The 26,853-nt window shown below is 46.3% G+C and overlaps 1 protein-coding gene and 1 long non-coding RNA gene across 4 annotated transcripts in view; both read right to left on the bottom strand.

Moving 5' to 3' along the window:
- Positions 1-11,367: 11,367 nt before the first annotated feature.
- Positions 11,368-15,410, bottom strand: LOC141935868 (uncharacterized). The gene is made up of 2 exons (XR_012626649.1): positions 14,648-15,410; positions 11,368-12,901 (listed from the first exon to the last, which is right to left on the bottom strand). It is a non-coding gene; the product is annotated as an uncharacterized LOC141935868 (long non-coding RNA).
- Positions 15,411-16,931: 1,521 nt separating this feature from the next.
- Positions 16,932-26,853, bottom strand: part of CD82 (CD82 molecule) — a 43,648-nt gene continuing 33,726 nt past the window's right edge. For all 3 annotated transcript variants that reach the window (XM_074852519.1, XM_074852518.1, XM_074852521.1), the window contains exons 6-9: positions 22,424-22,531; positions 19,942-20,133; positions 19,567-19,650; positions 16,932-19,096 (exon numbers count right to left, since the gene is read on the bottom strand). In XM_074852519.1, coding sequence (XP_074708620.1) covers positions 19,019-19,096; positions 19,567-19,650; positions 19,942-20,133; positions 22,424-22,531 — 462 coding nt within the window. In that variant the 3' untranslated portion in view covers positions 16,932-19,018. The remainder of the gene's footprint in view (positions 19,097-19,566; positions 19,651-19,941; positions 20,134-22,423; positions 22,532-26,853) is intronic.

Raw genomic sequence — 26,853 nt, forward strand, 5'->3', positions numbered from 1 at the left:
ACCATCCTTTGGAGCCTTTATGACAAGACTATATGTCTTGTAAAAACACACTTACTATCTAGCTTCAGGGGAAAAATTGCAAAGGGTCTGTTCAAGCTGGTTACTTCCCTGGTGAAGTTACGACACCTCTGTGGTGCATTCATCCTTCAGGACAGGCGGTGAAGTTTGAAATGGGGCTGATTGTAGAGCAGCCTACAAGAGCACCTGTGGTTCGAGTGTCGGAGGGTGGTCCAAGCATTGTGTACGCAGCCAGGGTCCAGTGCCCCCCAACTATCCTTGCACACGTGAGACATTAGACCAACAGCGTCATGCCGCAAAGGTCTAGAAGGATATTAGGATCAGTTAAGAATAACTTGCCCATCGCAGGGATCATGTATCTTCCTCTGAAGTCTTTGGCAGTGGCTAGAGCTAGCATACTAAAAGGGACAGCCTCCTGGGCAGACGCAGTCTGGCAGTTGCTCTATCCTTGGCACAGGCGGATCAGCACACAGGGTGTCCTTGGAGGTCTCCTATGCATGCATTGACCAGAGCTGACCCTACTTAATTTATGAGCTCTTCTGAGATCACAGCCTCATGTATTATGGCTCCAGGCTCTATTGAAATGAACTTTATTAAAATAAATTCCAGCTGCTTGGAAGGAGTTAGAGAAATGACAAAAAGAAGGCAAACTCCTCCATTCCGCAACTCACTGAGAGAAGAAAAAAGAAATAGTTACAGGAGAACAAGCAAAATTCAGCTGGCCCAATTGAAGGGGCATAAGAAAAAGATTTGGTTAAAGAACAGCAGTTTTGATAAAATGGGATAGTTACAAATGCTGAGGCAGCACTCACAGCTAGGGCAAATGGGCTTAAAGCACAGAGGCAGAGGGACAGAGGGTCAGGAGGGCACTTGATAAAGCTTCTGTCTGAAGGTGGGATGCATTTTAATAAATCAGATTCATTTGCAAGGGGTCTTGAGTGCTTGTCCCTTTCCTGTTTTGTCTGTTCCCTGGCCTTTGGTCTGCTGTATTTCCTTCCCCAGGATGCCTGTGGGCTGTTAATGGAGAATATTAGGGAGCAGCACCAGGATGTACCTCATTTTGCATGTTGTTGCCAGCAGCCTACATGTTGATTATTGTCCCTGTTTGGTAGATGCTCTTTTTATCCTTGCTTGGCTCCTGGGGAATTTTGAAAGGATGAAATTTCTAATGAAGTCTGGCATTCTTGTCCAGCCACAACTAATCAGAATTGCAGTCTGCTAAGGATCGCAGAAGGAAAGCTTGACTTTTCTGCCCTTTCATGGGCCAGCAGCTAGGAGAATAGATCTAGACTCTACCAGAGCAGCAGAACTGCTCTCCTTGGTCATGGGATTGCCAGAAAATTGCAGTTTCCAGAACTCAGATGCTCAGAAAGCTACTGTAATGCACAGTGGGGAAGGAGCTGAACAAATGTGATTAGTTGTTGATTTAGGTGGGAACTAACCACGTGCTTATGAAGCACTTGTGAACTAGTTACATATATAGAATGTACAAAAGCTGTAGTATTCACCCCTCTTTCACCATCACGTGCTGAGTGCAGTGTCATGGCAGAGCCACCCATCACTCCCACCTGACATATTATCACTGAAACTGCCCCTTGGTTTCCACTACTAGTGCCTAAGCTTTTGAGAGTTAGGGAACAGAGACATTAGCAGTGCTTATGTGGCCTTGTCCCCATCCCTATCTTTCTGCTTCCCAGCAACAAATTCGCATGGCTTTCTAACAGATTTCTCCAGTTTTAACCAACATGGCCAACAGCCTGCTTTCAGCAAGGAATGCTGGAGTCTTCTCACGATCTTTACCTGATAGTGCTTGAAATAGCCTTTCTTACCTGGTGTCAGGCATCACAGACAACATGATTGATACTCTACCTGAGGTTCACAGAATCACAGAATCACCTTGGTTGGAAAAGACCTTGAAGCTCCTCCAGTCCAACCATGAACCTCACCCTGACCGTTCTCAACTTCACCAGATCCCTCAGCGCTGGGTCAACCCGACTCTTCAACCCCTCCAGGGATGGGGACTCCCCCCCTGCCCTGGGCAGCCCATTCCAACGCCCAACAGCCCCTTCTGCAAAGAAATCCTTCCTAAGAGCCAGTCTGACCCTGCCCTGGCGCAGCTTGAGGTCATTCCCTCTTGGCCTGGCGCTGGGTCCTTGGCTCAAGAGACTCCTCCCCCCTCTCTGCACCCTCCTTTCAGGGAGTTGGAGAGGGCCAGGAGGTCTCCCCTCAGCCACCTCTTCTCCAGACTAAACCCCCCCAGTTCCCTCAGCCGCTCCCCATCAGACCTGTGCTCCAGACCCTGCACCAGCTCCGTTGCCCTTCTCTGGACACGCTCGAGTCATTCAATGGCCTTTTTGGAGTGAGGGGCCCAAAACCGAACACGGTCATCGAGGTGCAGTTCCTAGATCCACGTCAACTATAGTGCAAAATAAAACAAAAAAACCCCTAGTAGTCTGAGATCTGTTAGTTTCAGTGAAGTGGAAACAGCACATCTCTAGCATCGTCAGCAAAGCAAAAACATTTGCCAGATAATCCTGTAAGTAGGGAAGATCTGCAGATCTTCAACAGTTTCATGGCATGCATTGCCACTGTGGGAAGGATATGACACCTCAGTAAGAGCAGGTTCTGCTGAAGGTCATGAGAACATTCCAGTTCAGCAGTCATTTCACTTAATGTCAGCTCTATGGCAGAGGTTTAATGTGAATACTGTAGCTGAAAGCCATTAGACTTTTCCCTCATGCTAGCATCAACCACTTTTGGCAAGGCCTGTTAAATGGAATAACTTGCAGAGTGAGCCAGAAATAGGGCCTGGGGAACATATTCTTCAGATCACAAATGTTAAACCATGGAGATGGATTGGTGACAAAGAGGGTGGAGTGGAGAGAGAAGTTTCCACAGACCATTTTTTCTCCCCCATCACCACCACAGATGTGGTCTACACCCCAACATAAGTTTGCAATGAGTATAGCCCAAGACATGTTCCAGATCTTTCTCAGGAGTTGAAATTTGAAAGAATCAGCTAAGTTTGAGATTAATCAAAGGGCAGGGTAACCATGTGTGCTAAGTGTAATGGAGTTGCCCATGTTCAGATTCCTCAGGCAATGGATAGGGAGATACGAACGGCCCTGTAGCAGTGCCTCTAATCTATAATCTGAGTCTCTCTTCAGCAGCTGCTGAAGGGCTCAGATCCCAGTTTAGATTAGGTTTGCAATGTGACTAGGCTATCAATTTAGGCACCTCAGGCATGTTCCCAAAATTAGAGAGATGAAGCTTACTTTGGGGAACTCTTGGCTTTTGAAAAGGTTCTTAAATCGTTCTTTGAACTTTATGGCTCCTTCCTTTCTTGCCCCTACCTCTGCCTCTCCCCACTAGCACTGAAGTCAGACCCCAAGAGAGCTATTTGGGTTTTCCAGTTTTCACAGAAACTCCCTGAGCGTAAAAGAAAATGCCTCTTCCTTTAGCTAAATCCAAAGTATGCCAGGATAAATGGTTGCTGAAGAGTGAATACCACATCAGGTCAGGTCAGGTCAGAAGTAAGGAAGCTAAATGTTATTAGCAAAAAAAGTTAAATGCAGCAAGAGGCTTATTGTGGGTCACAGAGCGTTCATACTGTATCTCATACAGTTCTGCTAAAAATTGAACTTATATGTATAATTTTAATGGAGAGATTTTGCAAAAATAATTTGGTAAGTTTGACAGACTTGGAGACTTAGAATTTCTTTAAAATTCCTGAAAAGATATTACAGAAAACCAGGAATATATTATTAATATATATTTACTCTGGTAATATAAATTAATTTAGGGAGCACCTATTAGGAGAATGAGATCGTTTGTATAAATATGTTGGTTTATTTATCACAAACGTTTGTGTACTAGATTTAAAAGACAGCTAAATATTTACCAGGACCTGGGATGTAGGCTGGGGATTTTTACAGTGCTGTAAATGAGGAGGGAGCAGAAAGACAGGAGAAACACACTTCAAATTTATCTACCCAGTACTGAGGCTTGAACTAAATACAGAGCAACAGACCAGTGCTCCCAGTCAGCCACGGCTCTGGCACATGGGGGCCTGGTAGGTAACACCTCTGATATCACTAGGGAAATGTTGGCTGGGAAATAACCCACCCATTTTTGGCTTAAGTAGAAGTTTTTCCCAACGGAGTAAGTGTAGTAACTAAATAAAAATTTGTGGAATGGGCTGAATGCTGCAGGTCCATATCTTATCAGAGTTTCTGCCTATGTTCAAATGATGAATTAGTTTTGGCAACTGAATTTAGAAATTTATAGCTTTAGTACTGTGAATCTATTTATTGCTGTTTTTATTTTTCTTCAGCGGAGAAAAAGCTAGCAGCCAGGAAGGAAGCCTATAAATCTTAACATTAGAGAAGGGGAAAGGGTAAGGTGTTTTACATACACAGAGGGGCTAGACAAGAAATAGGGTTTTTTGAAGGGCAATGTGTGACAGATTTCTTTTGAAGATTTTTTGGTTACTGAAAAATAGAAAAAAATCTGCAGTGCACATGCCCTTCCTTCTATTAATTCCAGATTTTATTAATTTTCACAAAAAAGTTGTAGGCATTTCAACAAGAAACAAAAACATTGTTTCTTTTAAACAAAAAAGTGATTGCAGATTATTGCCAGAAAGAAGAAATGGCAAAAGAACGCAAGTCTGTTTATCTCCTCGGAAGATGACATAACCTTTGAGTTTTTCTGGGATGAATTTGGGAATTCTGGGAGAAGAATTTGGGAATCGCCGCACCTTTAGATGAGGTATCTGACCCAAACAGCTGTTTGCCACTCTCCGCTGTGGATCACACGTGGGAAATGCACGGTCCCAATGGGGAAACAGCCAAGTAGAACAATATGCGGCACAAGGCTGCTGAAGGGGTGATGGGAGCAGCACTTGTAAATGATAAAAAAGCCTGGCATCAGTTGAAAGTAGTCTGAAGAGCTCCAACCTGCGTGGGAAAGTACGATATTTAAATATCTGCGTGGCAGCAGATATTTAACTGTTCTCATAAAAGTTTCCATTGGCCATTTGCAGTGATTCCTCCTATCCCCGGGTGAGGTGAACAAAATTGCCTAATTAAGTCCACATCTTTGGATGTCCCAATAAAACCAGCTTCTCATCTTCTCTTGCTGAGAGGCACCCTGCATTTCTGATTGAAGCTGGTGGCAGCGTTTAATGTAGTATGCTGGGAGCTTATGGCTAGAGTAAAACTTGAAGCTCTGAGAATCAATCCCATGCCCTTGCATTTGGGATGGAGCCGTTGAGCAGCAGGCTCTAGAAGGAACATGGATACTTTAATTTGAAATGAGCCGTTGAGGAAGTTCATAAACTCTGTGGTAATAGCAGGTGACGACAAGAAGCACTCAAGGGTAATAGGGGCTGGCAGGAGCTTCAGAAGAGTCTTGCCTCTTACCTTGGCAAGCACAAGGGAAACTCCATCCTCCTCCTCTTTTCCTTTTACCAAAACAACCCCCTTTTGAGGATTTTGGAAAGGAGTATTAGTGCACTAAGATGACAAGGCGGTCTGCCACATGGGTCTGAGGAACTAGTTCCAAGAAAGAAATCCTCATACACACAGCATCGCAGGAACTCAAGCCTCTTTCATATCAAAGCAACTTCCTCAAAGGCCTTCGAAAATCATTCTCCTTTCCAAGGCCTAATGAAGTTGGAGACCTTCAAGGGATGAGAAATGATAGACTCCTGCCAAAGCGCCCTACTCCCTGGATTTTTAAGAGATCAGAACATTTCAAGCCGCTAGTTCCACAACTAAATATGGGATAAAATGGGATGTTTTATCCCATATAACAAACCTGCCTTCACACTCCTTTTTCTTCAAGTCCCTAGTTAGAGAAGATTTAGGGCAGGGGGAGGAAAGGAAGGGAGAAAAATTTCTGAAAGGAGAAAAACTGCTAAAAGACAACGCAATAACATTCTTAAAAATGGAAAACTGATTTATCCCAAAATATCATTGGAATGAGGCAAGATCAAATACATCTGTGAGTTATCATCTAGCACGACCCCTGATTTCCAAGGAGTAGAATCAGCACTTTGATAACGTTGTGTGACTCATAAAAGAACAGTTTCAGGTCCCAACCAGGACAACGGTGACAGCAAGATCAGCAGCTGATGACTCCGCAGCACCTCATCTAAGCTATTCTGGTGCAATTTCCACACAAAGACCAGATCAGCTTGTGGCTGAGGTGAAACCTTAGATCACGACAAACATTGCTCTGATGAGTATTTCATGAGAATCGGGTAGGAGCAGGCAGGAAGGGCTCTTTAGTGGTTAAGTGGGATTCTAGGATGAGGTGCTAAGAGTGCAGTACTCAGTTGGGATCTTGGTCCTTCTGGAATTGAATACTATGAAGTTTGTTGAAAGAGAATTTTCCAGACATTCAGAGTCACATCAACACAGAGAGTATACTGAAGATCTCCGGAGGACTCTAGATTGCCTGCTGTCTCTTCTCTCAAGGGTAGCTACTGGTCCAATCTTCACCTGAACACTGCATATCCTACAGAGCTCACTGATAAGTCCATTCCTAATAATCACTCTTTCCTGATCTTAGTTTTAAACCCAGTCCAGCAACTACTTCCCACATTAAGCCCCATGCTTTTGCCAAAACCTTCACCAGCCTTTCTCTTAATACTACAAACCCTGAATGGATCACCAAAACCCCTCTTAGTCCCCAGCTCTCCTGAGTGCTGCCCAACTCTAGCCTCACCTCAAGCTGTCCTGACTGGGACTTAAGCATCCTTTGGCCCTTCTTGGAACCAGTCTTTATTCTTGTCCTGTAGGCAAGGCAAGGCAGAACAGAACAATAAACTTTAATCCCAGCCCAAATCCTGGCCTTGGCTCTGGTGACAAGACACCAAGCAGTTCTGTTTAGGGTCCCATTGCCTGTGCTGAACTTCAAAACAGCCTTATGACTCTGTGCTCTCACTAAAAGATAGTTAGGAATAAAACTACTCAACGCTAAGTTGCATTCACAGACGCATCCCAAAGGGTAGACATCAGTAACGTCCTAGAAACTACCACCACTTTGAGACCATTGGGCTTTAGCAGACAACAGTTTAGACTAGCATTAGGAGGTAGTAATAAACAGCTTTTACTGCAATACCAGCAGGCTTACAGACATAACGAGGCTGTTGTGGCAAAGACCCGGTGGCTCCTGCTGAGATTGCCGGGAGGCCTATTTCAGCACTTAAGTGAACTCCAGGGTTCAGATTGGATTTATACTTCTTTTTCCAAAATATAAGCATCAAAGAGTTTGAGTCTGTCTCCTACATGTAGGTTTCCAAACATAAGCTGTAACCGCGTACCAGAAGGCTCTTCCAAGCCTTTGAGGGACACAGTGCCTCAGCAGCCTTCAATTAAAATTAGGATTACAGATAGGAAGTAACGGGGAACTCCTCTTGTTGATGAATCCCAGAAATTTGTAAAAAAGGGCAAGAACTGTTGCAGCTATGGGTCCTGGGCTCATGCTTTAGTTGTGGCTGAGCCTGCAACATCAAACTATCTTGAATGCTGGAGGTATAGCTAGGGTTAGCCTTTGCTTTTAGAAAAGAAGCAAAGGCCATGACCAGTTCTTATTATGCCCTCAAGGCTTGCAGAAGTAGAACAAGAAAACAGCAACATTCAAGGGTGTTATTTAGAAGACACAGGGTCTGAGAAGTTATGATGTAGTGTCAGGGTTTGCAAGAAAAATGAGGAACGTGTGAGTTGTTTTTTCATTCTAAAAGACTTCCATGGACAGTTTGAAGAACTACGTTCGGTAGGATCCTGTAGCTTGCAGTTACTGACACCGTGCTGTGACAAAGTCCAGGCCCAGGAAAGAATCAGACTGAACTTTTGTCTCCGCTGACCAAATAACAAAGTACTGGTAGCGGGTTGACCACAGGTGCTGTTTATTCTGGGCACCGTCCTGAAGCGTTGCTGTACCATGGGCGCTGAGATCACAGTCAAAGGTTGTTCTAGGACCTAACTGGCACCAGAATGTTTTATACTTACTGTCTAAACCTAAGGCAATCAATAGCTTGACCTTCTCAATCCATTTCACCCCAAACTAAAATATTGTTTCTTTTTCCAGTGTTACATTTTGTTTAGAATTCAGCAGTAAGAGGTGGTTTTAAATCTATCCCATCCCAAAGCTAACCCTAATCTTAGCAATATATTGATAAGAATTTTCAGTGCCAGAAGTTTTCCTAAAGTAGAACCTCCTTGCACAGCTACTCATCCTTCATTTTTAACTCACGTCTCACTTCATTCCCATGCACAAGATGTTACTGAATCTAAAGAATCCTATCAACATGAGCCTTCACCCATTCCTGAGGACTGGGCAAACCCCAGCTTCAGCATTTCTTGCCCTGACCTCACTGTACTTATCACTAACTCTACTAAAAGAAAAAAATGCTGTTAGACTTTGCATCCACACTTTTCATTCGTTACTGTACACTGTGCTCTTCAAACATTTCCTAATTTCTGGATAACCCTAAACCTGACACAGCATGACAGGCTGCTCCTCTCAGCATCTCACAGCAGCAGTGTTATGTGGGCAAGCTTAGACTCAATGACACAAATAAGGGGGCTTATAAGAAAGATGGGGACAGACTTTTAATAGGGCCTGTTGCGATAGCACAAGGGGTAATGGTTTTAAACTAAAAGAGGGTAGGTTCAGACTAGATATAAGGAAGGCATTTTTTACGATGAGGGTGGTGACACACTGGAACAGGTTGCCCAGAGAGGTGGTAGGTGCCCCATCTCGAATGGAATGTTTCAATCCTTGATTGGAAACATTCAAGGTCAGGTTGGAGGGGGCTCTGAGCAACCTGGTCTGGTTGAAGACGTCCCTGCTCATTGCAGGAGGGTTGGACTAGGTGAGCTTTAAAGGTCCCTTCCAACCCAAACTATTCTGTGATGATCTATGAAATATACTCCCCCTCACCCCTTAACCAGATTGTCAAGACATTCCTCTGCTTCTGTCACCTGTTAGTCCATTATAAACAGGTGGGATTTACAGTTTTAACAAGCCTTTATTTGTTCCTGCATGGATCCTAACCATAATCTTTTATTTCCAGTGAGGCAGGCTTTCCATTTACTGATGAAATCTGACAACAGCAACCGTAAGCACTACAAGCTTTCCAGGATCCTGAAACATGTCATACTGCCAACCCTTCTGGTCCTGGGCTCCCATCCTTATGTGAAACATCTCTCCATCTTATAAAGCAATTACATCCTCAGCTGTAGTCCTCTCCTTGCAAACAACAGTTAGCTAGTTTTAATGATGAATTCTAGCGTGACCACACACGCAGGAGGACAGGCAGGTAGAGACTGGTGCATTAAGGAGAGTTGGGACTGCCTTTTCATGGCGCAGAACTGCTGGAACTGTCCTCACAAGGTTCTGATGGCACTAACAGGAGCATGTGACAGAAGTTCTCTTCGTTCGAGAGAATAGAGGGTTGAGTGGGAAGCAGTTATCCTAGAGATTTCACCGTTAAGACAGGACCTAGCAGACTACCCTTTCCTACCGAGCTGATTTCAGGGTAGAGACAAAGAGACTGCTGCCTCCTCTACTTCGGCATTCCCCTCTTTGCTGTTGGAGCATAGGAGTCCTCAGCATGGCTTGTGAATTCAAGAGGAGAGGAGGCGAGAAGATCTCATTACCATTTTGCTGCCTATTAAAGAGCGAGACAATCTAGCTGTGGTAAAAAATAAATAGCTGTACACAATTATGAGAATCGCCAGACATCTCATTTTATGTCAGGCAAGACTATTGCCTAATACAAAGACAATGTAATCCTGCTGTTGCCTTGCTCAGATGAGAGGCGGCCTTGAGCTAATTAGTTTCCACTATAGCCAGGCATGAAATTGCCAACTTTATGATAGCCATCTGAGCAGCGATGTGCTCTCTGCATCTTTCCATCACATAAAAGCTGGTGTAACGAGCTGCTTCACTACTCTAACAAAGCGCAAGCTCCTCATTAATGACCACTGGGATACTGAGGGACATCTAAGAGAAAACAAGAGGAGGTTCCCAAATCCCAGACACACCTCTGCTCTGCAGCCTTGGTCCTTTTTTGGACATCTTCCCAATTCTGTTCAGAGCTCACCAGCGCAAGGGGATGCTTTGCAACCAGGAGTCTGCAACCCACAGCATTCTGCAGCTAAACTTTGTCATCAAGTTTTAGGACTTTAATAGCCAAAGCAGGAATTGTTGGGGACTTCAGGAAGAGCCAGCAAGCGTGAGAAAGAACATTCAACCCAGGGTGTTACAGGAGGCAGAAGATTGTTTTCATAACATCTGTGGTGAGATTGTATAAAGCAATAGTCAGACTGCCAATACTTGGAAGTGCTCAAAAGGCAACTCTGGCAACCTAGTAGATTGTTTTGTAAACAACTGGTTTCGAACTGATCCTGAAATTAATGGGAAAGGCAGCAGAGCTGCTTAAGGATAAAGGTGCTGTGGTTTCTATGTTCCCTGCTGACTGCTTGCACACCAGCAGCCACACACCAGCGTGCTCCTGCTCAGGCATGGGAGTTGTGTTTGTCCCTCTCCCACCGCCGGTGAGAGCTGAGGTGGCAAACCCCGGCAGCTGAAACACAGCTGCATGCCGCCCTGCCCGTGTCGTGGTCCCAGTTTCCCAACAGCAGCTGCTCCAGAGAAATCTGCCTCCTATGTCCCCTCCAGGGCTGACATCAGCTTGTCCCTCCTGCTTTTCAGAATCACTGAAGTACAGTCACACTGTTGGCTTATGATACAGTTGTACCATTTACTAATTTTATACACTGCTTAAAGAAGTTACCTCTAGGGGCATTTAGAAAAAAAAAAAACAAAACCAACAAAAAACCAAAAACCACCACAAAACAGCAGCAAGACATGATTTTTGTGCATTTACATTTCCACCATAATACTGAAGTATCACCTCTTTTAGGTTTGATTTCACCATGGAGTTCCCTTTCCTCTCCCCCTCCCCAGCTAAGAAAACATCCAATTAGTTTGCAACAATGTGAAATTGGTGACATACCTGCTGCCATGCAGGCACTGAAGTCGAAGGCCCTGCTAAACTGTACACTGTTCCCAGGTGACTACAGAGAAGCATTAGTTTTCAGGAAAGGGCACCCACTGGTTTCTCCAGGTAGCTTCTCTCACACACATGGGGAGCCCACCTCACTGCTGCTCTGCCCTGCTGAAACCTCGCTGAGATCTGCAGCTCTAAAGAATTGCCCACGGGGGTCTAGAGGAACCGCTCCAAAATACAGAGTGCTCAGGAGTCAGGCTCTTTTCCCAAGTGACAAGCGATAGGACAAGAAGAAACAGACTCAAGTTGCACCAGGGGAGATTTAGACCAGATATTAGGAAAAATTTCTTTACTGAAAGGGTTTTCAAGCACTGGAACAGGCTGCCCAGGGAAGTGGTTGAGTCATCAGCCCTGGAGGTATTTAAAAGATGTGTAGATGTGGCACTTAGGGACATGGTTTAGTGGTGGACTTCGCAGTGTTAGGTTAAGGGGACATGGTTTAGTGGTGGACTTCGCAGTGTTAGGTTAAGGGTTGGACTTGATCTTAAAGGTCTTCTCCAACCTAAATGATTCTATGATTCTAAGGGGCGTGTCAGAGTGGACCTGCTTTGCACATTTGTTACAGACACCTTGATTGGAGGGGAAGTAGCAGGCACCCCCTAGTCTAATTCTACTCAGCCTAGGGGCAACAGTGGTATCTTGTATAGTTTATTCTTTTTGGTTAATTTGGTTTTGGTGTGTCCTTCCCTTTTTTTTTTATTTCTTCAGGCCCCAGATCTTAAGAAATGCAGATTTAAAGGCAAAAAAAAAATACTTCTTCCTCTCAGATGCAGCCAACATTCTTGACTATTCACATGGAAAAAAATGTACTCATCTCCCCAGTCTATCCCACCTCAGAAGCCCAATACACACTGTTGTTAGGTCACATATATAGAATATGGTTTTATAATCCTATTTTGTCCAATTCCAGGTCTTTTTCATAATGTTTACTATGAGGCAACCACTAAGAAAGCAGAAGAAACCCCTCCATCAGAAGTTATCCAACTATTTTCAGTCCTGTTTAAGCAGAAGAAAAAAAACCTCATCAACAAAACACACTTTGTTTTATAGGAACCTACACCCTCTAGGGAAAAACTCTTTTGCCAAAAGAATTCCCAGCCAGTGCTAACCAGAGTTAATTACAACATGGTATTAAAAGGACAACTTCTTTTCAAATACTTAAGAGCATTGTGAAACAACCTCTGCCAAAATGAAAGGTCTGCTCTCTGCTGGGTTATTGTTCCAGGCTGTCTGCAGACATCACTGCATGAGTTATACTATTCTGACATCATTTTGCAAGTTCAGTGCCCAAAGCACATGCCTGTACTATAACATGGTCTTGACAGGACCTCACATTTCCACCCTAGTAAATCCTAAATAGTTTCCAGAAGTGCTATGTAGAAAATACCCAGGAAGCATGCTGGGTAAGCAATTCAGACAGTCACATGCTCTGGGATTCTTGCTGTCTCTGAAGAACTTCCATATGTCCAGTCTGTAACTCTAAGCAGGTCAAAAAGAAGAAAAAGTTAGTCTGATGCACATTCCTCTGATCTCCAGCACTGTCACAACCGCTGGTTTGGAGTTAGTTACCTGATGCCAGCGCAGCCAGATCCAACACCGCAGACCGAGAACTTCCAGGGAACTTATGCGGGCAAGAATAGACACCACGGAGAAGGCTCACGGTTCTGAACAGCAGATAATGCTCCAAGAGTCACACAACGGACAAGGTCTGCCACTACGGTGACACAGTGAGGATCTGGGGTCCTTGGGCAGTTCTAGATCTGATGCAGGTCTGGAGCAGCAGCATGATGGCCTCACCTAAGTGTAAACCAATAGTTCCTAACCTGGTGAACACTCACAGAACAAAGAGCAATATCAAGATAACCCCTGAGCTGCTGCCATTGTTCAAAGCAACATTGTGAAGGAATGGGAGCTACTCACATGTGGAGCCTATAGGAGGGAAGGGAAATGATCTGTAGTTTCCTAGAGACGGGGCCTGTTGTGGTTACAGAAGTAGGTTTCTATATTTTCTGCTTAACTCGGGGTTGTTGTGGACAGACAAGGTACCTCATGATGGCATTCGTTAATGAGAGAGGTATAGGAAAGAAGACACCAGAGAGAAATTTAGTTCAAGTGTGTGCAAACACCATCCTTGTGGGCTAAAGCAGGATTTTCCCCTCTCAGATTCCACATCTCTTAGAATATCCACATACTACTTGGAGCCTTATCCTTCTCTTAAATCCCTATTTTAAAGGGGTGTAATATTTTTGCCTGGAGAACCGAGAATACCTTTTCTCCAGATACAGAGCATCCAATAGTCCCCTAATCCCTCCCCACAAAAGCCAAACAGTACGCACACACCCCAGACAACTGTATTATTAGGAGCTTAGAAGGGAGAAACCAGAAAATTCATACTTATGAGAAGTAAGAATGTATGGCTAGGGTTACACAGCCTACTTAGGAGAAGGCAATTTCCCATGTTTGGCAGAAGAAATTCTTGCCAGAAGGCAAGAAATTGCATGTGCTCTACCAGCACACACCTGCTAGAAACTGCTTATAATGGCTAAAGCACACTTAGTAGCTTTATTAGCAATATTCTACTAAATAGCTTTGGTTCACTAATACCATAGTTTTTGCTAAGGACCTTTTGCCAGCTTGCAAGTATTTGCAGACTTCCACGTTAGTAGATTTTACACTGACAAGTTTTTAGTGTCAACCTGGCTTAAGATGTCATTCAGAAATCCTGGCTTCTAACTGAGGTTTATTCTTTGTAATAAAAGGCCCAGGCTAGAACCAAGAGTCTCAGAGGCTAATGGGTTAGAGCCAGGCCATGAATAATTGAGGACATGTTCTCCATTTATGGCACTGAGTGGCAGCAACTGGCTGTGAAAAAGCATTTGTGGGAATCCCAGGGTCCTCAGGCCTTTCAGCCGTGAGCCCCTATGGCTGCTGTTCCTCACCATCCCCAACCAAGTCACGGCTGGGGAAGGTGAGGAACAGCACCACTCGCAGTCTGCCCTTCAGCAGCCAGAAATCAGACCTTTTCTGAAGTCTACCAAATTCAGCCTCAATTCCTGAGCAAAGCCAGCAGGGATCAGCCACACCACCACACATGGGAGAGTTACAGAGAAAAGAAGAGCTGCCACATGTTACGTTTGAGTACATGTCACACAGAAACCACCACAGAAAACAAGATGCATTGCGACCTACAGATTGGGTGTGGGCAAGCCTAAACCAATTCCTCTTCCTTTTCCAGAAGGAAGAAAACCTCATGGGAAGAATTATAGCAGCTTCTGAGTTCCTCATGATCACACAGAATGAGGAATGTCACCAGTTCATTACTAGAGGCCTTGCTTAAGGCCACAGGGAGATCACAACTATACTCCTGCAATATTAATTACTGGCCCGGGACAGCTATATAGCAGCTTATTGGTTATGCACAAAATGCTTCCATGTGCTGAGCTACTGCAGAGGCTGGTGCTGTGGGTTTTGCTAGACAAGCACTGCAGTTCCCAAGAAGTCCGAGTGCTATTCTCATGCCTAGTTCCAGCAGCACACCTTTACCTCTGGAGATGAGCCTGGCCCAAGGAGCAGCAGCAGGTTTCTTGCTCTCTGAAGGTCTGAGGGCTTTCTTCCTGGAATCCTTTTTTAGATGAGATTTATAAGCATCAAATGCCCCCCTTTCCCCCCAGACCGACAACACAAAGGAACTGAGGATGGAGGGAAAAAGGAAGAAGATGGGGACAATGAAAGAAGCAGCAGGAGAAGCTCCTCATGCTATCTTCAACGTCCAGAGCTGCTTAGGGCAGAAACCCAAGCAGCAACCCATATACAGTAGTGGAAGACATGCAACAAAATATCCAACTGTGTGCTGCTCTGAGAAATGGAAGGGAAAATTATCCCTAAAAATGCCAAGCATGCAGCACAAATCGTTTACATTTGTAATTACAAGTTATTTTAGCTACCCTGCTGCCAGGAGTAACTAGGAGCAGAAGGAAGCGATCAGTGTCATCATCTTGTCCCCCAGGGACCAGCCGATGCTGCTGATACTGCAGCACCCGGGCTGAGTTTTCCTGGTGGAACACCTCCCTCCAGTGGCCAAAGGCAAGTGGTTTCCACAGAGCTCGGGCAGTTGGGGACCCAAGCTGGGGCCAAGCAGCAGTCCTCACCTTCCCTCCTTTCGCCTTCCAGCTCCACATTAGGCTGAAGGAAAACCAGCAGCGCCCTTCCCCACCTAGCAGCCATCTGGTCAGGTTTGGCAGCTTTGCCATGAAGCATAACCCTCTAAATCCCAGAATCATTCAGGTTGGAAAAGACCCTTGGGATCACCGAGTCCAACTCTCAGCCCGACTCTACAAAGTTCTCCCCTACCCCACATCCCCCCCCAGCTCATCCAAACGACCCTTAAACACACCCAGGGATGGTGACTCCACCCCCTCCCTGGGCAGCCTATTCCACTGTCTGGCCACTCTTTCTGGGAAAATTTTTTTCCTCCTGTCCAGTCTGAACCTCCCCTGTTGGAGCTTAAAGCCGTTCCCTCTTGTTCTGTCACTAATTCCCTGTGAGAAGAGACCAGCACCAACCTCTCCACAACGTCCTTTCAGGTAGTTGTAGAGAGTGATGAGGTCTCCCCTCACCTTCTCCTCCTCACACTGAACAGTCCCAGCTCCTTCCATCGCTCCTCATAGGATTTATTCTCCAGGCCCTTCACCAGCTTCGTTGCCCTCCTCTGCACTCGCTCCCGCACCTCAAAATCTTGAGGCCCTGGGAAAGCATTGCCACCTGATTAAAGCAGGGTGCTCTGGGAAACCAACCAGAAAGAAGGGAGATACCATACGACCAAGAACCAAGCTCTCCTCAAACACAGCCCAGGACAGCCTAAAGGAACAAGTTGTACTCACAAATCGTTGCACCCTACTGTGGGTTCGGGATCCATTTAAGCGCCTCTCGCTCTGTACCTGGCTGGTCGGGCTAACTGGAGTCTTAACACAGTTGCCACCAGTGGTAGTACCCCAGGACCTTCTCTGCAAACTTCATTCTGTTTCTTCAAGCATGTATGAGAACTTAAGTCATGCTTGTTACTTCTGAAAGCAACAGCTCCAGACTCCGTTAGCGCACTAAGGTAGGTCCTTGGAGCAGGACCTGAAGGAATTCCAAGATCCAGCTCATAACCACTTCTCAACTGCTTAGCTGAGGGAAGCGAGAAGATTCATACAGTTGCTCCATCTACTTCAAGAGCTTTTCAGTCAAGCCCAGTGTGTGGTGGAATAACCTAAAAAAATGCAGCTTTCTTCCTCCCCACAGTGGCAGGGCAGAGGCTGAGAAATCTTTGGGTTTTTTTTAAATAGCAGCTTGGAGGCAGGAGCCTACCAAAGGTGAGTAGGAAGAGGAAAAAATTATAAAGCTAAGCTAGCAAGAGCTGTATACACTGTGGGCATAGCAGCAAGCTTATATTTTGTCAGTTAGCCCCTGAGGCTTATGACTTCATACAGTGCAAACCGTACAGATTTGAAGAAACACCTTCAAATACAGAGATCGCTTAGCTTCGGAGATAGCAGGTAATTCAGAGGAACTACCACGCTTGTCAGCTCACCCTAGGACAGACATACTTCATAAAACAAGGCAAAGTTTACTCTAGAATACAGCCTAGGAAAATCATCACCTCCCTCTGCTGGGCAGTGTCTTCACAGTCCACACGGATCTCACACACGGGCCTCAGAACAGCTTTTGACAGGCTCTGTGCTACCTCGCACAAACAAGGTGTCAGTGATTTGCCTGTAAAGCAGAATTGGGTGGAGAGAGGAAGCAAGGGGAAACCACTGCAATGCACAAGTTGTAGGCAGAGATATATTTTTTTTTAGCAAAGTCTTTATTACAGAAATATTCACCCTCTAGACTTTTATATCTGTACATGCATTTCTTCCAGTAGGAAGATGTTACTAAAAACAGACAAAAAAAGAAAAGGAAAGCCAGCATGGGCTCCTTTTTACTTGCTGCTTGGCATTGGCATCTGTAACTGAACAAGAATCTTAACAAATAAGAACACATTAGAGAATAGACTTTGTGCTACAAAAGCTAGCAAGCTTTACTGTTAAGAAGGGTGCCTTCTGCTATAGCAAAGGTCAGCTTGAAGGATCTGTGCAGGAGGGGGCAGGTGTCTCAAAACAGAAAAGCCTTATCAGACCTTCATAAAAACCAGTTGCCATATCTACTCTCCCCAATCACTGCTACGTCCAGAGTTAAGGACAGAGCAGGGACCCACCGCTGGGGCCCTGATGCCCTGCGTGAGCCTTTCTTCCCAGAAGGAAAACCAAGTAGGTAGTGAAGCCATGCCTTGGAACTGCTATTGGGGTTATTTCTACCAACCCCACCCCTGATGAGACAGTCCTGGGACCACCTCCGTAAGGCAAAGACTCTCTCACCAAGTACCTCGCATCAGGTCTCAGGCAAGGACCAGCCACTTCTCTCTCGTACAGCTTCCTGCTGTCAGGATGCTTGCACCCAGGTGCAACCGCAGGAAATCCGTTCTGCCCAAGCCACCTCCAAGACAGCATTTGTACCCAGCTCCCTTATCTAAGAAGTTGGGGCAGTTTGTCACATACATTTCCTACTTTCTTCTGCTCTACACCACTCCTTGCTGCTGGCCATTGGCTGAACAGAGCTGGCTGAACAGAGCAAACAGCCCAGCCATTAAGTACAGAAACCACCCAGCCTGCACAACCAGTTACTTCTCTGCTGCAGTGCTTACACTCGAGACAGAGCTCAGGACACGGCTCCAGACCACACTGGAGTCAGAAGACTGGACAACTGAAATAAAAGCAACTTATCCTTGCATCCAAACTATAGAACCTAAACTGGGCACTGGTAGCAGTGATATCTCCAATCTACAGCGTCAGCAATCCAGTCAGATCCCTCCATATTCGTAACTAAAAACCACAGCTAACAGATTTTATGTTCATAAAAGGGGCAGGGGAAGAACCAAGTTAATCGTAACCTCTATAAAAGTTGGCAACCCAAGAATGCAACCAGCAGAGCCAGCCTGGGGCTGAGCCCGCACCACGCAGCAGTCTCTGAAGTGCCTCCAAGCTGACAGGAGCCAGCAAAGCAGTGCTAGGGGGAGAGGAAAGGTAAAGAGGCAAGTGGGAGAAACGTGTGTCAAATCCAGAGCCCAAGGGACACATTCTGGAAGCAGCTGAGCACCACCACCACAATCTGCCAGGCCACACTAGGAATAGGTAGGCTTGGCTCCCTCCCAGCCGCTTCTCATCACGCTCAAACGGAAAAGCTCCACTGAAGGCAAGGCATAGCTGACTCCAGAAGCAGGAGAAGCGAGTATGAGGGTAGTGCTCAATATTTCCCATGAGAGCCTAGGCTGGAAGATGCATAGTAGGAGCCGAATCAGGTTAACTGCAAGGGAGAAGGCCTATAAAGCACAACTAGTTACCACCACAAGTCAGTGAAGTAGGTGAAGCTACCAAAGCACTTGGAATCTCAACAGCAATCCTGGCTAATGGGACAAAGAGATGGGACTTCTGGGGGTAGGGGGAAAGGTGTGTGTGAGGAGAACGAGGGGGGAGAGGAGTTATTGTATGTTAGGCCCAGGGGGTTGTAGAATGGAGATATGAATAGTAATGTTTAACATGGAGCAGGCAGCAAAAGCATTGTCCCCTCAGGTTAATCGGTGTCTCACGTGATACGAGACAGTTAAGTTCTGCTTCTTGTAGTAGAAATAATCCAGAGGCAGGATGCAGGTGGCCCAAGGGCCCTATTGCCAGAAGATCAGGCTGTATTGCAGCTCTAACAGTTTTTAGCAGAGTGGTATCAGAAATGGGATGTCACAGGAATAATGGTCAATGGTTGGACAGTCTGGATATGAGGCAGGAATGTTCTGTTTGCTCCTTTCTCTGTGGTGCCGTAGCTCTGGAGTCAGCCAGCTCAAGACTTGGGCACTTTGGTGTAGTCTTCGCTGTGTATGTTCTTGCAGAGCGAAATGGACAGTATCATCCCCAGCAGCTGGAATAAGTAATGAAGAATGGGAACAAAATCAGCAACCAGACAGGTAATAAGGTGACACCACACAGGTGAACAGAGTTGGTTCCCAATGCAAGGAAAATGCAATAATCGGGATGACAAAAATATTTTGCTGCAAAAAGACGTGCCTTCAGCTGGAACCCGTGTTATGGGCTTTTCAAGGCAACAAGTGGGATCTCACTAGCGGGATGTTTTTTGTCTTGCTCTTCCTGGTTATGCATGCAGTGAATTGCCAAGCATCAGACACAGCAGCAGGAACCACAGGTTGACAGGGCTTTGTTCAATTTTTCATCCAACCAATGGAAATCAGCAGTTCAAAGCTCCACACAGACACAACCAAGAGCTAGAACTGCACTGCCATTAAACCAGGTGTCTATTACTTGAAAAAACAGCTTTGCTTTCAAGAGTCTCCATGGTAAGACAGTGGAGGTTCACATCAGGGAGCGACCTACCTCTATAACAGCAACACCAGTGCAGACACCAAGAATGACACCAAGGTTGTCTTTCAACCACTTCTCTACACCATCCATGCATCCCTATGGAGAAAACACAGGCACAATAGAAAGAAGCATGAATCTAAGTATCTCAAGACTGAAAATCCATAACACATCCCCTTGTGCATGCAGGGGTTATCCCACTTACATGCTATACCAAGTTTCACAGTAGCTTTAGCAGAAAAGGGCAGGATCCCTGTCCCTCCTCGCCCCAATATCCACAGATAATTCAAGCAATAGCGACGTTAAAAAATTGCTCTAAATAATTCCCAGAGGAACAAAGACAAGGCAACTTCAGCGGAAGCGTCACGGGGCCCAGACATCCCCACTCACCTGCTCATGAACAGGCCAGTCAGCATACGTCGCAGTGCCGTTGACAGGGACATCCAGATCGCAGAAACCGCTATCGACCTGGAAGTCCTTGGAGCTATTGGAGCAGGAGCAGGGATATGCACTCATGCTTTGGTTGATAAGAATCTTATTATTTTCCCAGTCCTTTGCTCCAGTCCAACCACAGCAGGTGATCTAATAAGCAGAGAGAGATCATCACGGTCTTACACTTCGCATGGTAACATACTGCATGTGAAGACAAACAGGTAGTGGAGGTAGAAGGACTCAGGAGCTCGCCACGTAACAACAGTCAGGTCGTACTGTTTGCATCAATTAGTTACATCAGAACATCGCCCTGGTTACCAGACGATAACCTATGCACAGGGCCATCCAGAAGACAGGGGCATTATTTCCTACCAGAGAATCACTCCGCTAGCAAGACAAGAGTTACAGGGCCACTTCTAGCAGACTTTGAGCACAGCAGACTATAATCTGCACAGGTCATCCATAAATTCTAGCACACCAGACATGCTAGAATATGAATCCTTCACAAGCCTTACTGCATGAGGCCTAGATACTCAGATTTCAGCAGGCCATACAGCTTGACATCAATCCTACAGAGTGGAATTTTGATTAGTTTTTGCAGACTAAATACTAGCAAACCTCATCTTATATCCAGGTGGCAATGCTAAACAGAGGTAAAAGTACAAAACAGATGTTGCTGGTGAGTCAGCTGGAGGAGGGCAGTTGTCCTGTGTGACACGTTTGAGAGATTTTTTTCAGTCCCTCCCGTTCATCATCAGCAGATTGATTTGGTGAGGGAGAAGCAAGGCAGGCAAGAGATTCACGTGTTGACAAGACATCACGTGTATTCAAAGACATCCTAAAAGGATTACTACCTCTTCTCCCACTAGCAATGCCGCTTCCGTAGGTTTAAATGCTGGGACTTTATTTTTCTTTGAGTAGCACACGTTTTTTGAGCAGACATGAAGCAGGAACTTCCCATTTTCTGGTTCCCAAACGCAAGGTATCACTGATCTAACTGTGGCCCCCGGGGGACACCAGCACCCGCCGCACGATGGCGTTGACATGCCACCGAGTCCCACCTAATCGCCATGAGTTTGCACCCGCCTGGCTGCAGTTGGGACTGGCTGGAAGATGGGATGAGGAAAATTTTCCATCCGAAGAAACATTTACATTCCTATATAGCCACGTGATAAAACTGCAGTTGCTGGAGGGGAAAGCACATGGGGAAGTCCAGCAAAGACTAAGATCTTATCTTAAGCATGGATCCCAGTGCTTGCACGGTGGTACAGAGCAGAAAGGCTATCAAACCTGAAGTGGAAGTTTAGGGAAAATCCCCCTCTGCTCAGAAAGGAAAAGTAATGTTTCAGTCTGACAGAACAGACACGAGAGCAGAGGTACAAACAGCTGAACATCCACACCAGGACAAGCATTTGGTTTCCAAACAAGCGTTGAAGATCCAGCCTCCAGAAGGAACTACCTCTGCCTCACAGAGGTTTGGACTTTAACTCCAAGACTCATCTACAGAACACCCACCCCCTTTCAAATGCAAACTGTAGAGTATGAGAGGAATTAAGACTCCTAAAACTGACTTCTCCACCTCCACAAAACCTTGTTCTTCTGTTCCTACATAAAAGAAGGGCTCAAGCAGGATCCTCTCTCCACAGCAGACTGTCTTCTCTTGAGTTCTCTAGCGAGGAGATGCAACTACAGTGCTAAAACATAAATAAAACGTTCTGCCCCCAAGGAGGAGAAATACTGCAGGTCAGTGTTTTGCAGACCGGAGAACAGACAGAAGAAAAAATGCTCTTATTTGTACTTACTACACATCAGTCCCCTGCTGGGCATGTATTTAACCACCACAGCCAGCCAGCCCTCAAGCTTGTGGTTTGGCAGTAAACAGCTATCATGACTCCAGTGGACCTGAGCACCGATCTAGCTGCTCAAGCGCTGACCCTGATGCTAAAACAGAAACCGTGGGCACTTGGATGGCTCCCAAGAATGCTGACACTTGCAGAGGAGCCATCACAATGAGCAAGTAACATGCACCAAGTAGTAAGGCAGGCAGCACTACTGACTTGCCTGGCACTAAACTAGGGATTTTACTTGCTACAGAAATAGTATGCACTGTGGCTTTCACACAGGCTAGTATTCTGGAGGCCCTGCAGACTAAGCGAAGTGTTGGGGTGCCATTTGATAGGCCAGACACATTAGGCTATGCAACCAATACCTAGCTAGTCCTCACAGCCAGCATGCAGGAGTGGTTCAGCTATTACACAGTAATAGCAAATAAGACAGTTTTCTAGTCTGCAGGCACCAAACCTCACAGGCAACTTTGGAGATCAGCCAGATCAACGTGCCTCTCACAATACCCGTTTCCCTGTCCTCAGCCTAGTTTTAAAGGCCACTGACTGCACTGACAAATAGCATCATCTGCCTCTTGCTGCCCCCCGTGACTCACCTGTGCTTGCACATAGTCCCATGCACCTTGTAAGTTCCTCTTATCATCATTCGAAGGGTCATAATCTTTAATCAGACTTTCAACTATGTGAGACAACTCTTCTTTCAGCTGGCAAGGGAAAAAAGGCAGGAGAGTTAGATTAGTCAGTTCCTTGTAGCGTTTTCTTCAGGACTTAGGATATATATATGCAGCTTGGGTCACTCAAAAAAGTAACAAGTACAGATAAGGTGATATATAGAGCCTCAGTCTTGAAGGGAAGGTAAGACAGCAGCTTTGCTATGCAATGCAACAGCCAAAGCACAGGTACTTCCCAGCAAGTCCTTGGGCTACAAAAGAAGGGCTACAAACCTGCAAGACAATAAAGAAACAGAACTGGGTATGGTTATCCTGGTAAGACATAGGCTGAACAACTGCTGCCTGCCCCAGACGAGATAGAAGTGAAAGATAAGTGCAAGCTGAAGGACAACATTGCCTTAAGTACTCACAGGTAATGTGTCCCTAACTCTGCACTGCAAGTGAGACTCTGGTCTCAGTCACTGCAGTTCATCTCCACTGCTCAGGGAAGGTGTGAATCACCGCTCCTGTACGCAGCTGGGTTTTCTGACATACAGCTGGTGGAAACTTCCTTTTTTCACAAGGCGTTAATCTGCCTTTCCCCAAACTCCTACAACTGCTGCTTCTATATTAAGAAATTAAGTACTACAACTATCTAAACTGCTCAGTAACAGTCTTATCGCAAAGGCCAGGTGTATCAAATCATCCCTTCACCCCCATTTCTTATCCAGAGACATTTACAACACCTTCCAGTTTGCTGCAAGGTACAAGCCACCACCCAGCAGACTCCATCTTCTTCCTCCCACCTCCTTCTGAAGCTCTTCTCAGCCAGCCTGTGCATGAGGGCAGGTGTTACTGCTAAGGCCAGACCCAGATCACAAGAGGTTGGAGAGAAGTGTCATTAGACTGTTGGAGGGATGGGATAGAGTTAATCAGCCCAAGCACTCGAATGCTCCCATCCCACGTGTTACCTTTTTGTCTATGGTGCTACAGCATATTTCAGATCAGTGGAAATGGTTCTTCCCTTTCCTTTGACTGTTAAGCATTGCAAATGACCATGGCAAACCCAGGGACACCCAGCAAGAGGAAGCAGTGGCTACTGTTAGAGAGAGCCTTCTGTACATCAGCAGCTCCTCTTCCTAGGAAAACTGCAGCTCAGCTCACTGGGATCAGCTGTGTCAGGCCAGACAGATAAGAGCTGCATGACCCTTCTTCTCATGACGCCTAGCTTTTCCCCTTTTAATTACTTTGCTTCCCCTTTTCCTCCCCTTCAAATCAAGGCAACCTGATCTGGTTCTCACTAATGAGATTGGCCTTGGTTGCTGCCATAAGCCTTATCAGTTACTGAACCTCTGAGCTCCCACCCTCAGCCCCCCCACGCACTGCTGAGGGAGGCAAGGCGAGCTGGGTTTGTTGTCCTGCCCTGGGCCCACCGAGCCCCTTAGCTATTGGGCCAGATGGATCCTAGTGTCACTTCTGCAAGAGTCCCAGGCAGTGCCTCTGCTCTCCATCCCAGGATCCCACCACAAGCAGAGACAGGGCCTGAGCTAGACGTCCCCAGTCACAGCTGCATAGGGAAGCTGTATCTCTGCTCTTCCTCTACTCTTACACAAGAACAGACAAGAAGTCTTACAAACAGCTCTGGTTTCAAAAGGTGACGCATTTCAGTTAAAGAAAAACTGAGGCATTCTCATGTGTTTCAGAAAGTAATTGGAGAAAGGGGGAATATTACGCAAACAATAGCACAGCTCTGGAGAGCACAGAGGCAGCTTGTTCATGGGTTTAACCGGCAGAGCAGCCTGAAGGGGAAACACAGGCACCTGCAGCTCATCACCCTTCCGCGCTTGGTAGAGGAAAACCGAAAGGACAACAAGCTAGAAAGGCATATTGAACACTCAGACAGGCTTCAACATCCTCACCACCTTCACCCATTTAAGGCCTGTCAGGAGACTCGGTGCTGCCCCCAGAAATGGCTACTCCTGCTTTCCAGGCTCCTGCCACTTCCCAGCTCTAGCTAGCCTGCTGTCAGAAGGCACGACCCTGCCACCCCACAGCTGGGGCACTCAAAGCCTAGGCACAAAGCCACTGCCCCCTGCCAGAAAGCAGCAGTCTCCCCTTCACATGGACTTACTGAAGAGGAAGCTGTAGAAAGGTGAACACCAGAGGCAAGAGCACAGGTCTTTGATTCCAGTCTTGATCACAGAAGGAATCATGCAGGCTTCTTCCACTGTCAGACACCACCGTCACCTATCCTGTCCCTCTGTCTGAGACTCAAGCTAGATCCTTCCCCCAGCACTTATTAGCATCTAGCCTGCACACAAATATAGACTCAAAAAAACAGGAGCGGGCTCTCATCCCCCCAGTCACTTCAGATTCTGAAACTAATGCATAGTGCATGGCCCAGACAAGTCGCTGCACGCCATCACCCAGGCCTGCTTGCTGCAAACAATAGCTAGCAAGTGGGGCAATTCCCAGAAGACCACTGCTCTCCTTCGCTCAAGGCTTTTAGAGCCAAGCTGCAGAGAACTGCGTGAACTGGGCCAAGAGAGACCCTGCCCAGGCTCTCGCATGTCAAGGGGCTTGCGATGCACTAGATGTAAGAAAGTAGCAACATTCAGCTCATAAAGCAGAATGCCATTTGCAACATTTGTGACATTACTATTTTGTCCTCCCTAAAAAAACCCCAACGCACCACCCAGTTTCAGCTGCCAACAGATGTAGGGAAATGGATGTTGCATCAACATCCTCCCAGTAGTACTGGGCAATTCCAGTCTGAAGGGACATTCCTCTAGCAATGCCCATGGGAGAGGCCAAGCAGCAGCCTTCCTGTCAGAGACAGCCTTTTACAGTTACACTAACTCTCAGCACACTTTTGTATGTCAGGGCTGGGGAAGGATTTTGACACTGAAAAGGAACAGATATTCCAACAAAAAAAACCATCAAGTGAATCTGTGCAGTAGCTACTAATCAAGAAAAGGGCAGGTAGAGAGGAGTACAACAATAATCCTGTCTGCTCTCCTGCAGTGCAGAAATAAATACCTCAGTTACAAGTGGAGGAGCAAGTATCACCTTGCTACATTCTGGATTCAAGATCCTTTCCTTGTTTTGTATCTAACCAAGTTCCTGAAGTCAGAAAGAAACAAACACAGAGAACACAATAGATCTAGGGACTGGATCTCGAGCAGTTTGCTTCCCTGTGCTCCAAGCTGCCCTGGGATGACGTACATCAAGTGAAGCAGAGCGACACGCACAGCATCACTGAAGCGCAGCCACAAACCAGTGGTGGGGGGGGCGGGTTTCAGCCAAGACCTTCCTGAAACAGTTTTTCTTCGTGGTCTAGGCAGGTACTTCAGAGGATCCCTGAAACAGAAGGGCTCTAGAAGAGCTTTTCCGTAAGTTTTGTTCACTGAGGACTGAAGAGGAGCATCTGTTCAAAGCCCAGCTTCCCCTACCGTTCCGCTGGATCCGTACAAGTGATGACCGCAGCCACACCAGCTCCAATGGCTGTGCAGAATAACCCCCAGCCCTTTTATTCTCTCCCTGGGCTGACCGAGGTTCAAATGAAGAGCTACAGCTCAAAAGCTGGAGTTTTCTAGAGTCAAGTGACAGCTGGAGGAGAAATCTCAACAGAGGTACGGAATTTCATGGTCTGAAAAGTCACATTTCCCCATTGCAGGGGAATGCCCGGCTCCACACCTCCTCCTCTGCATTAGTCAGAGCTGTTTGCTGAGAATCAGCAGCTTGTTTAAAGCTATAACTTTACACACCAGCTAGCCAACGTTTCAGTTTCTCCTTTAACTCCAGCCAGCCCTGAGAGCAAGCTACATTCACACACCATTTGGCAAGGAACCCAGCCAACAGCTGCTCGCAGTCACCACAGCCGCTTGTACAAAGCTCATATCAGCTACGCTGGGGGCAGGCACCTTCCCCCCATCCCCAAACCTCACCACCAGGCCCCATCCTCAGCCACCTGCTTTCTGGAACCACCTAGCAGGAGGGTTGGCTTCAGAGAAGCAAGCACAGTGGTATAGATACACAGTTATGTGGCAAAGGACAGGGTTCCCCACAGCTGGTACCAGAAACCTGCATCCCAGGACAGAAGCCAGCAGGGACGCCACAGTTATAATTCGCTCCCACTGCATGAATGTGGCTCCCAGTTTAGCTGTCAAACAGCTGGAATCCTGACTGGGCACTGCCCTGCATAGGGAACATATAGCCAGGATGGGCTGCTGTGATGCACTTAAGTGGCTCAAAAGTTATTCCCTCTACACTACCAAGCCTACTGGAGCTCTAGAAGCACACACTGTGAAACTGCATTCCTGACAAAGAGATCCACTTCAAAATGTTAAACCACTTGGCTTTAAGCTCAAACTGTA

Source organism: Strix uralensis, chromosome 29, assembly GCF_047716275.1.
Source record: "Strix uralensis isolate ZFMK-TIS-50842 chromosome 29, bStrUra1, whole genome shotgun sequence".
In the NCBI taxonomy this organism is placed as follows: Eukaryota; Metazoa; Chordata; class Aves; order Strigiformes; family Strigidae; genus Strix; species Strix uralensis.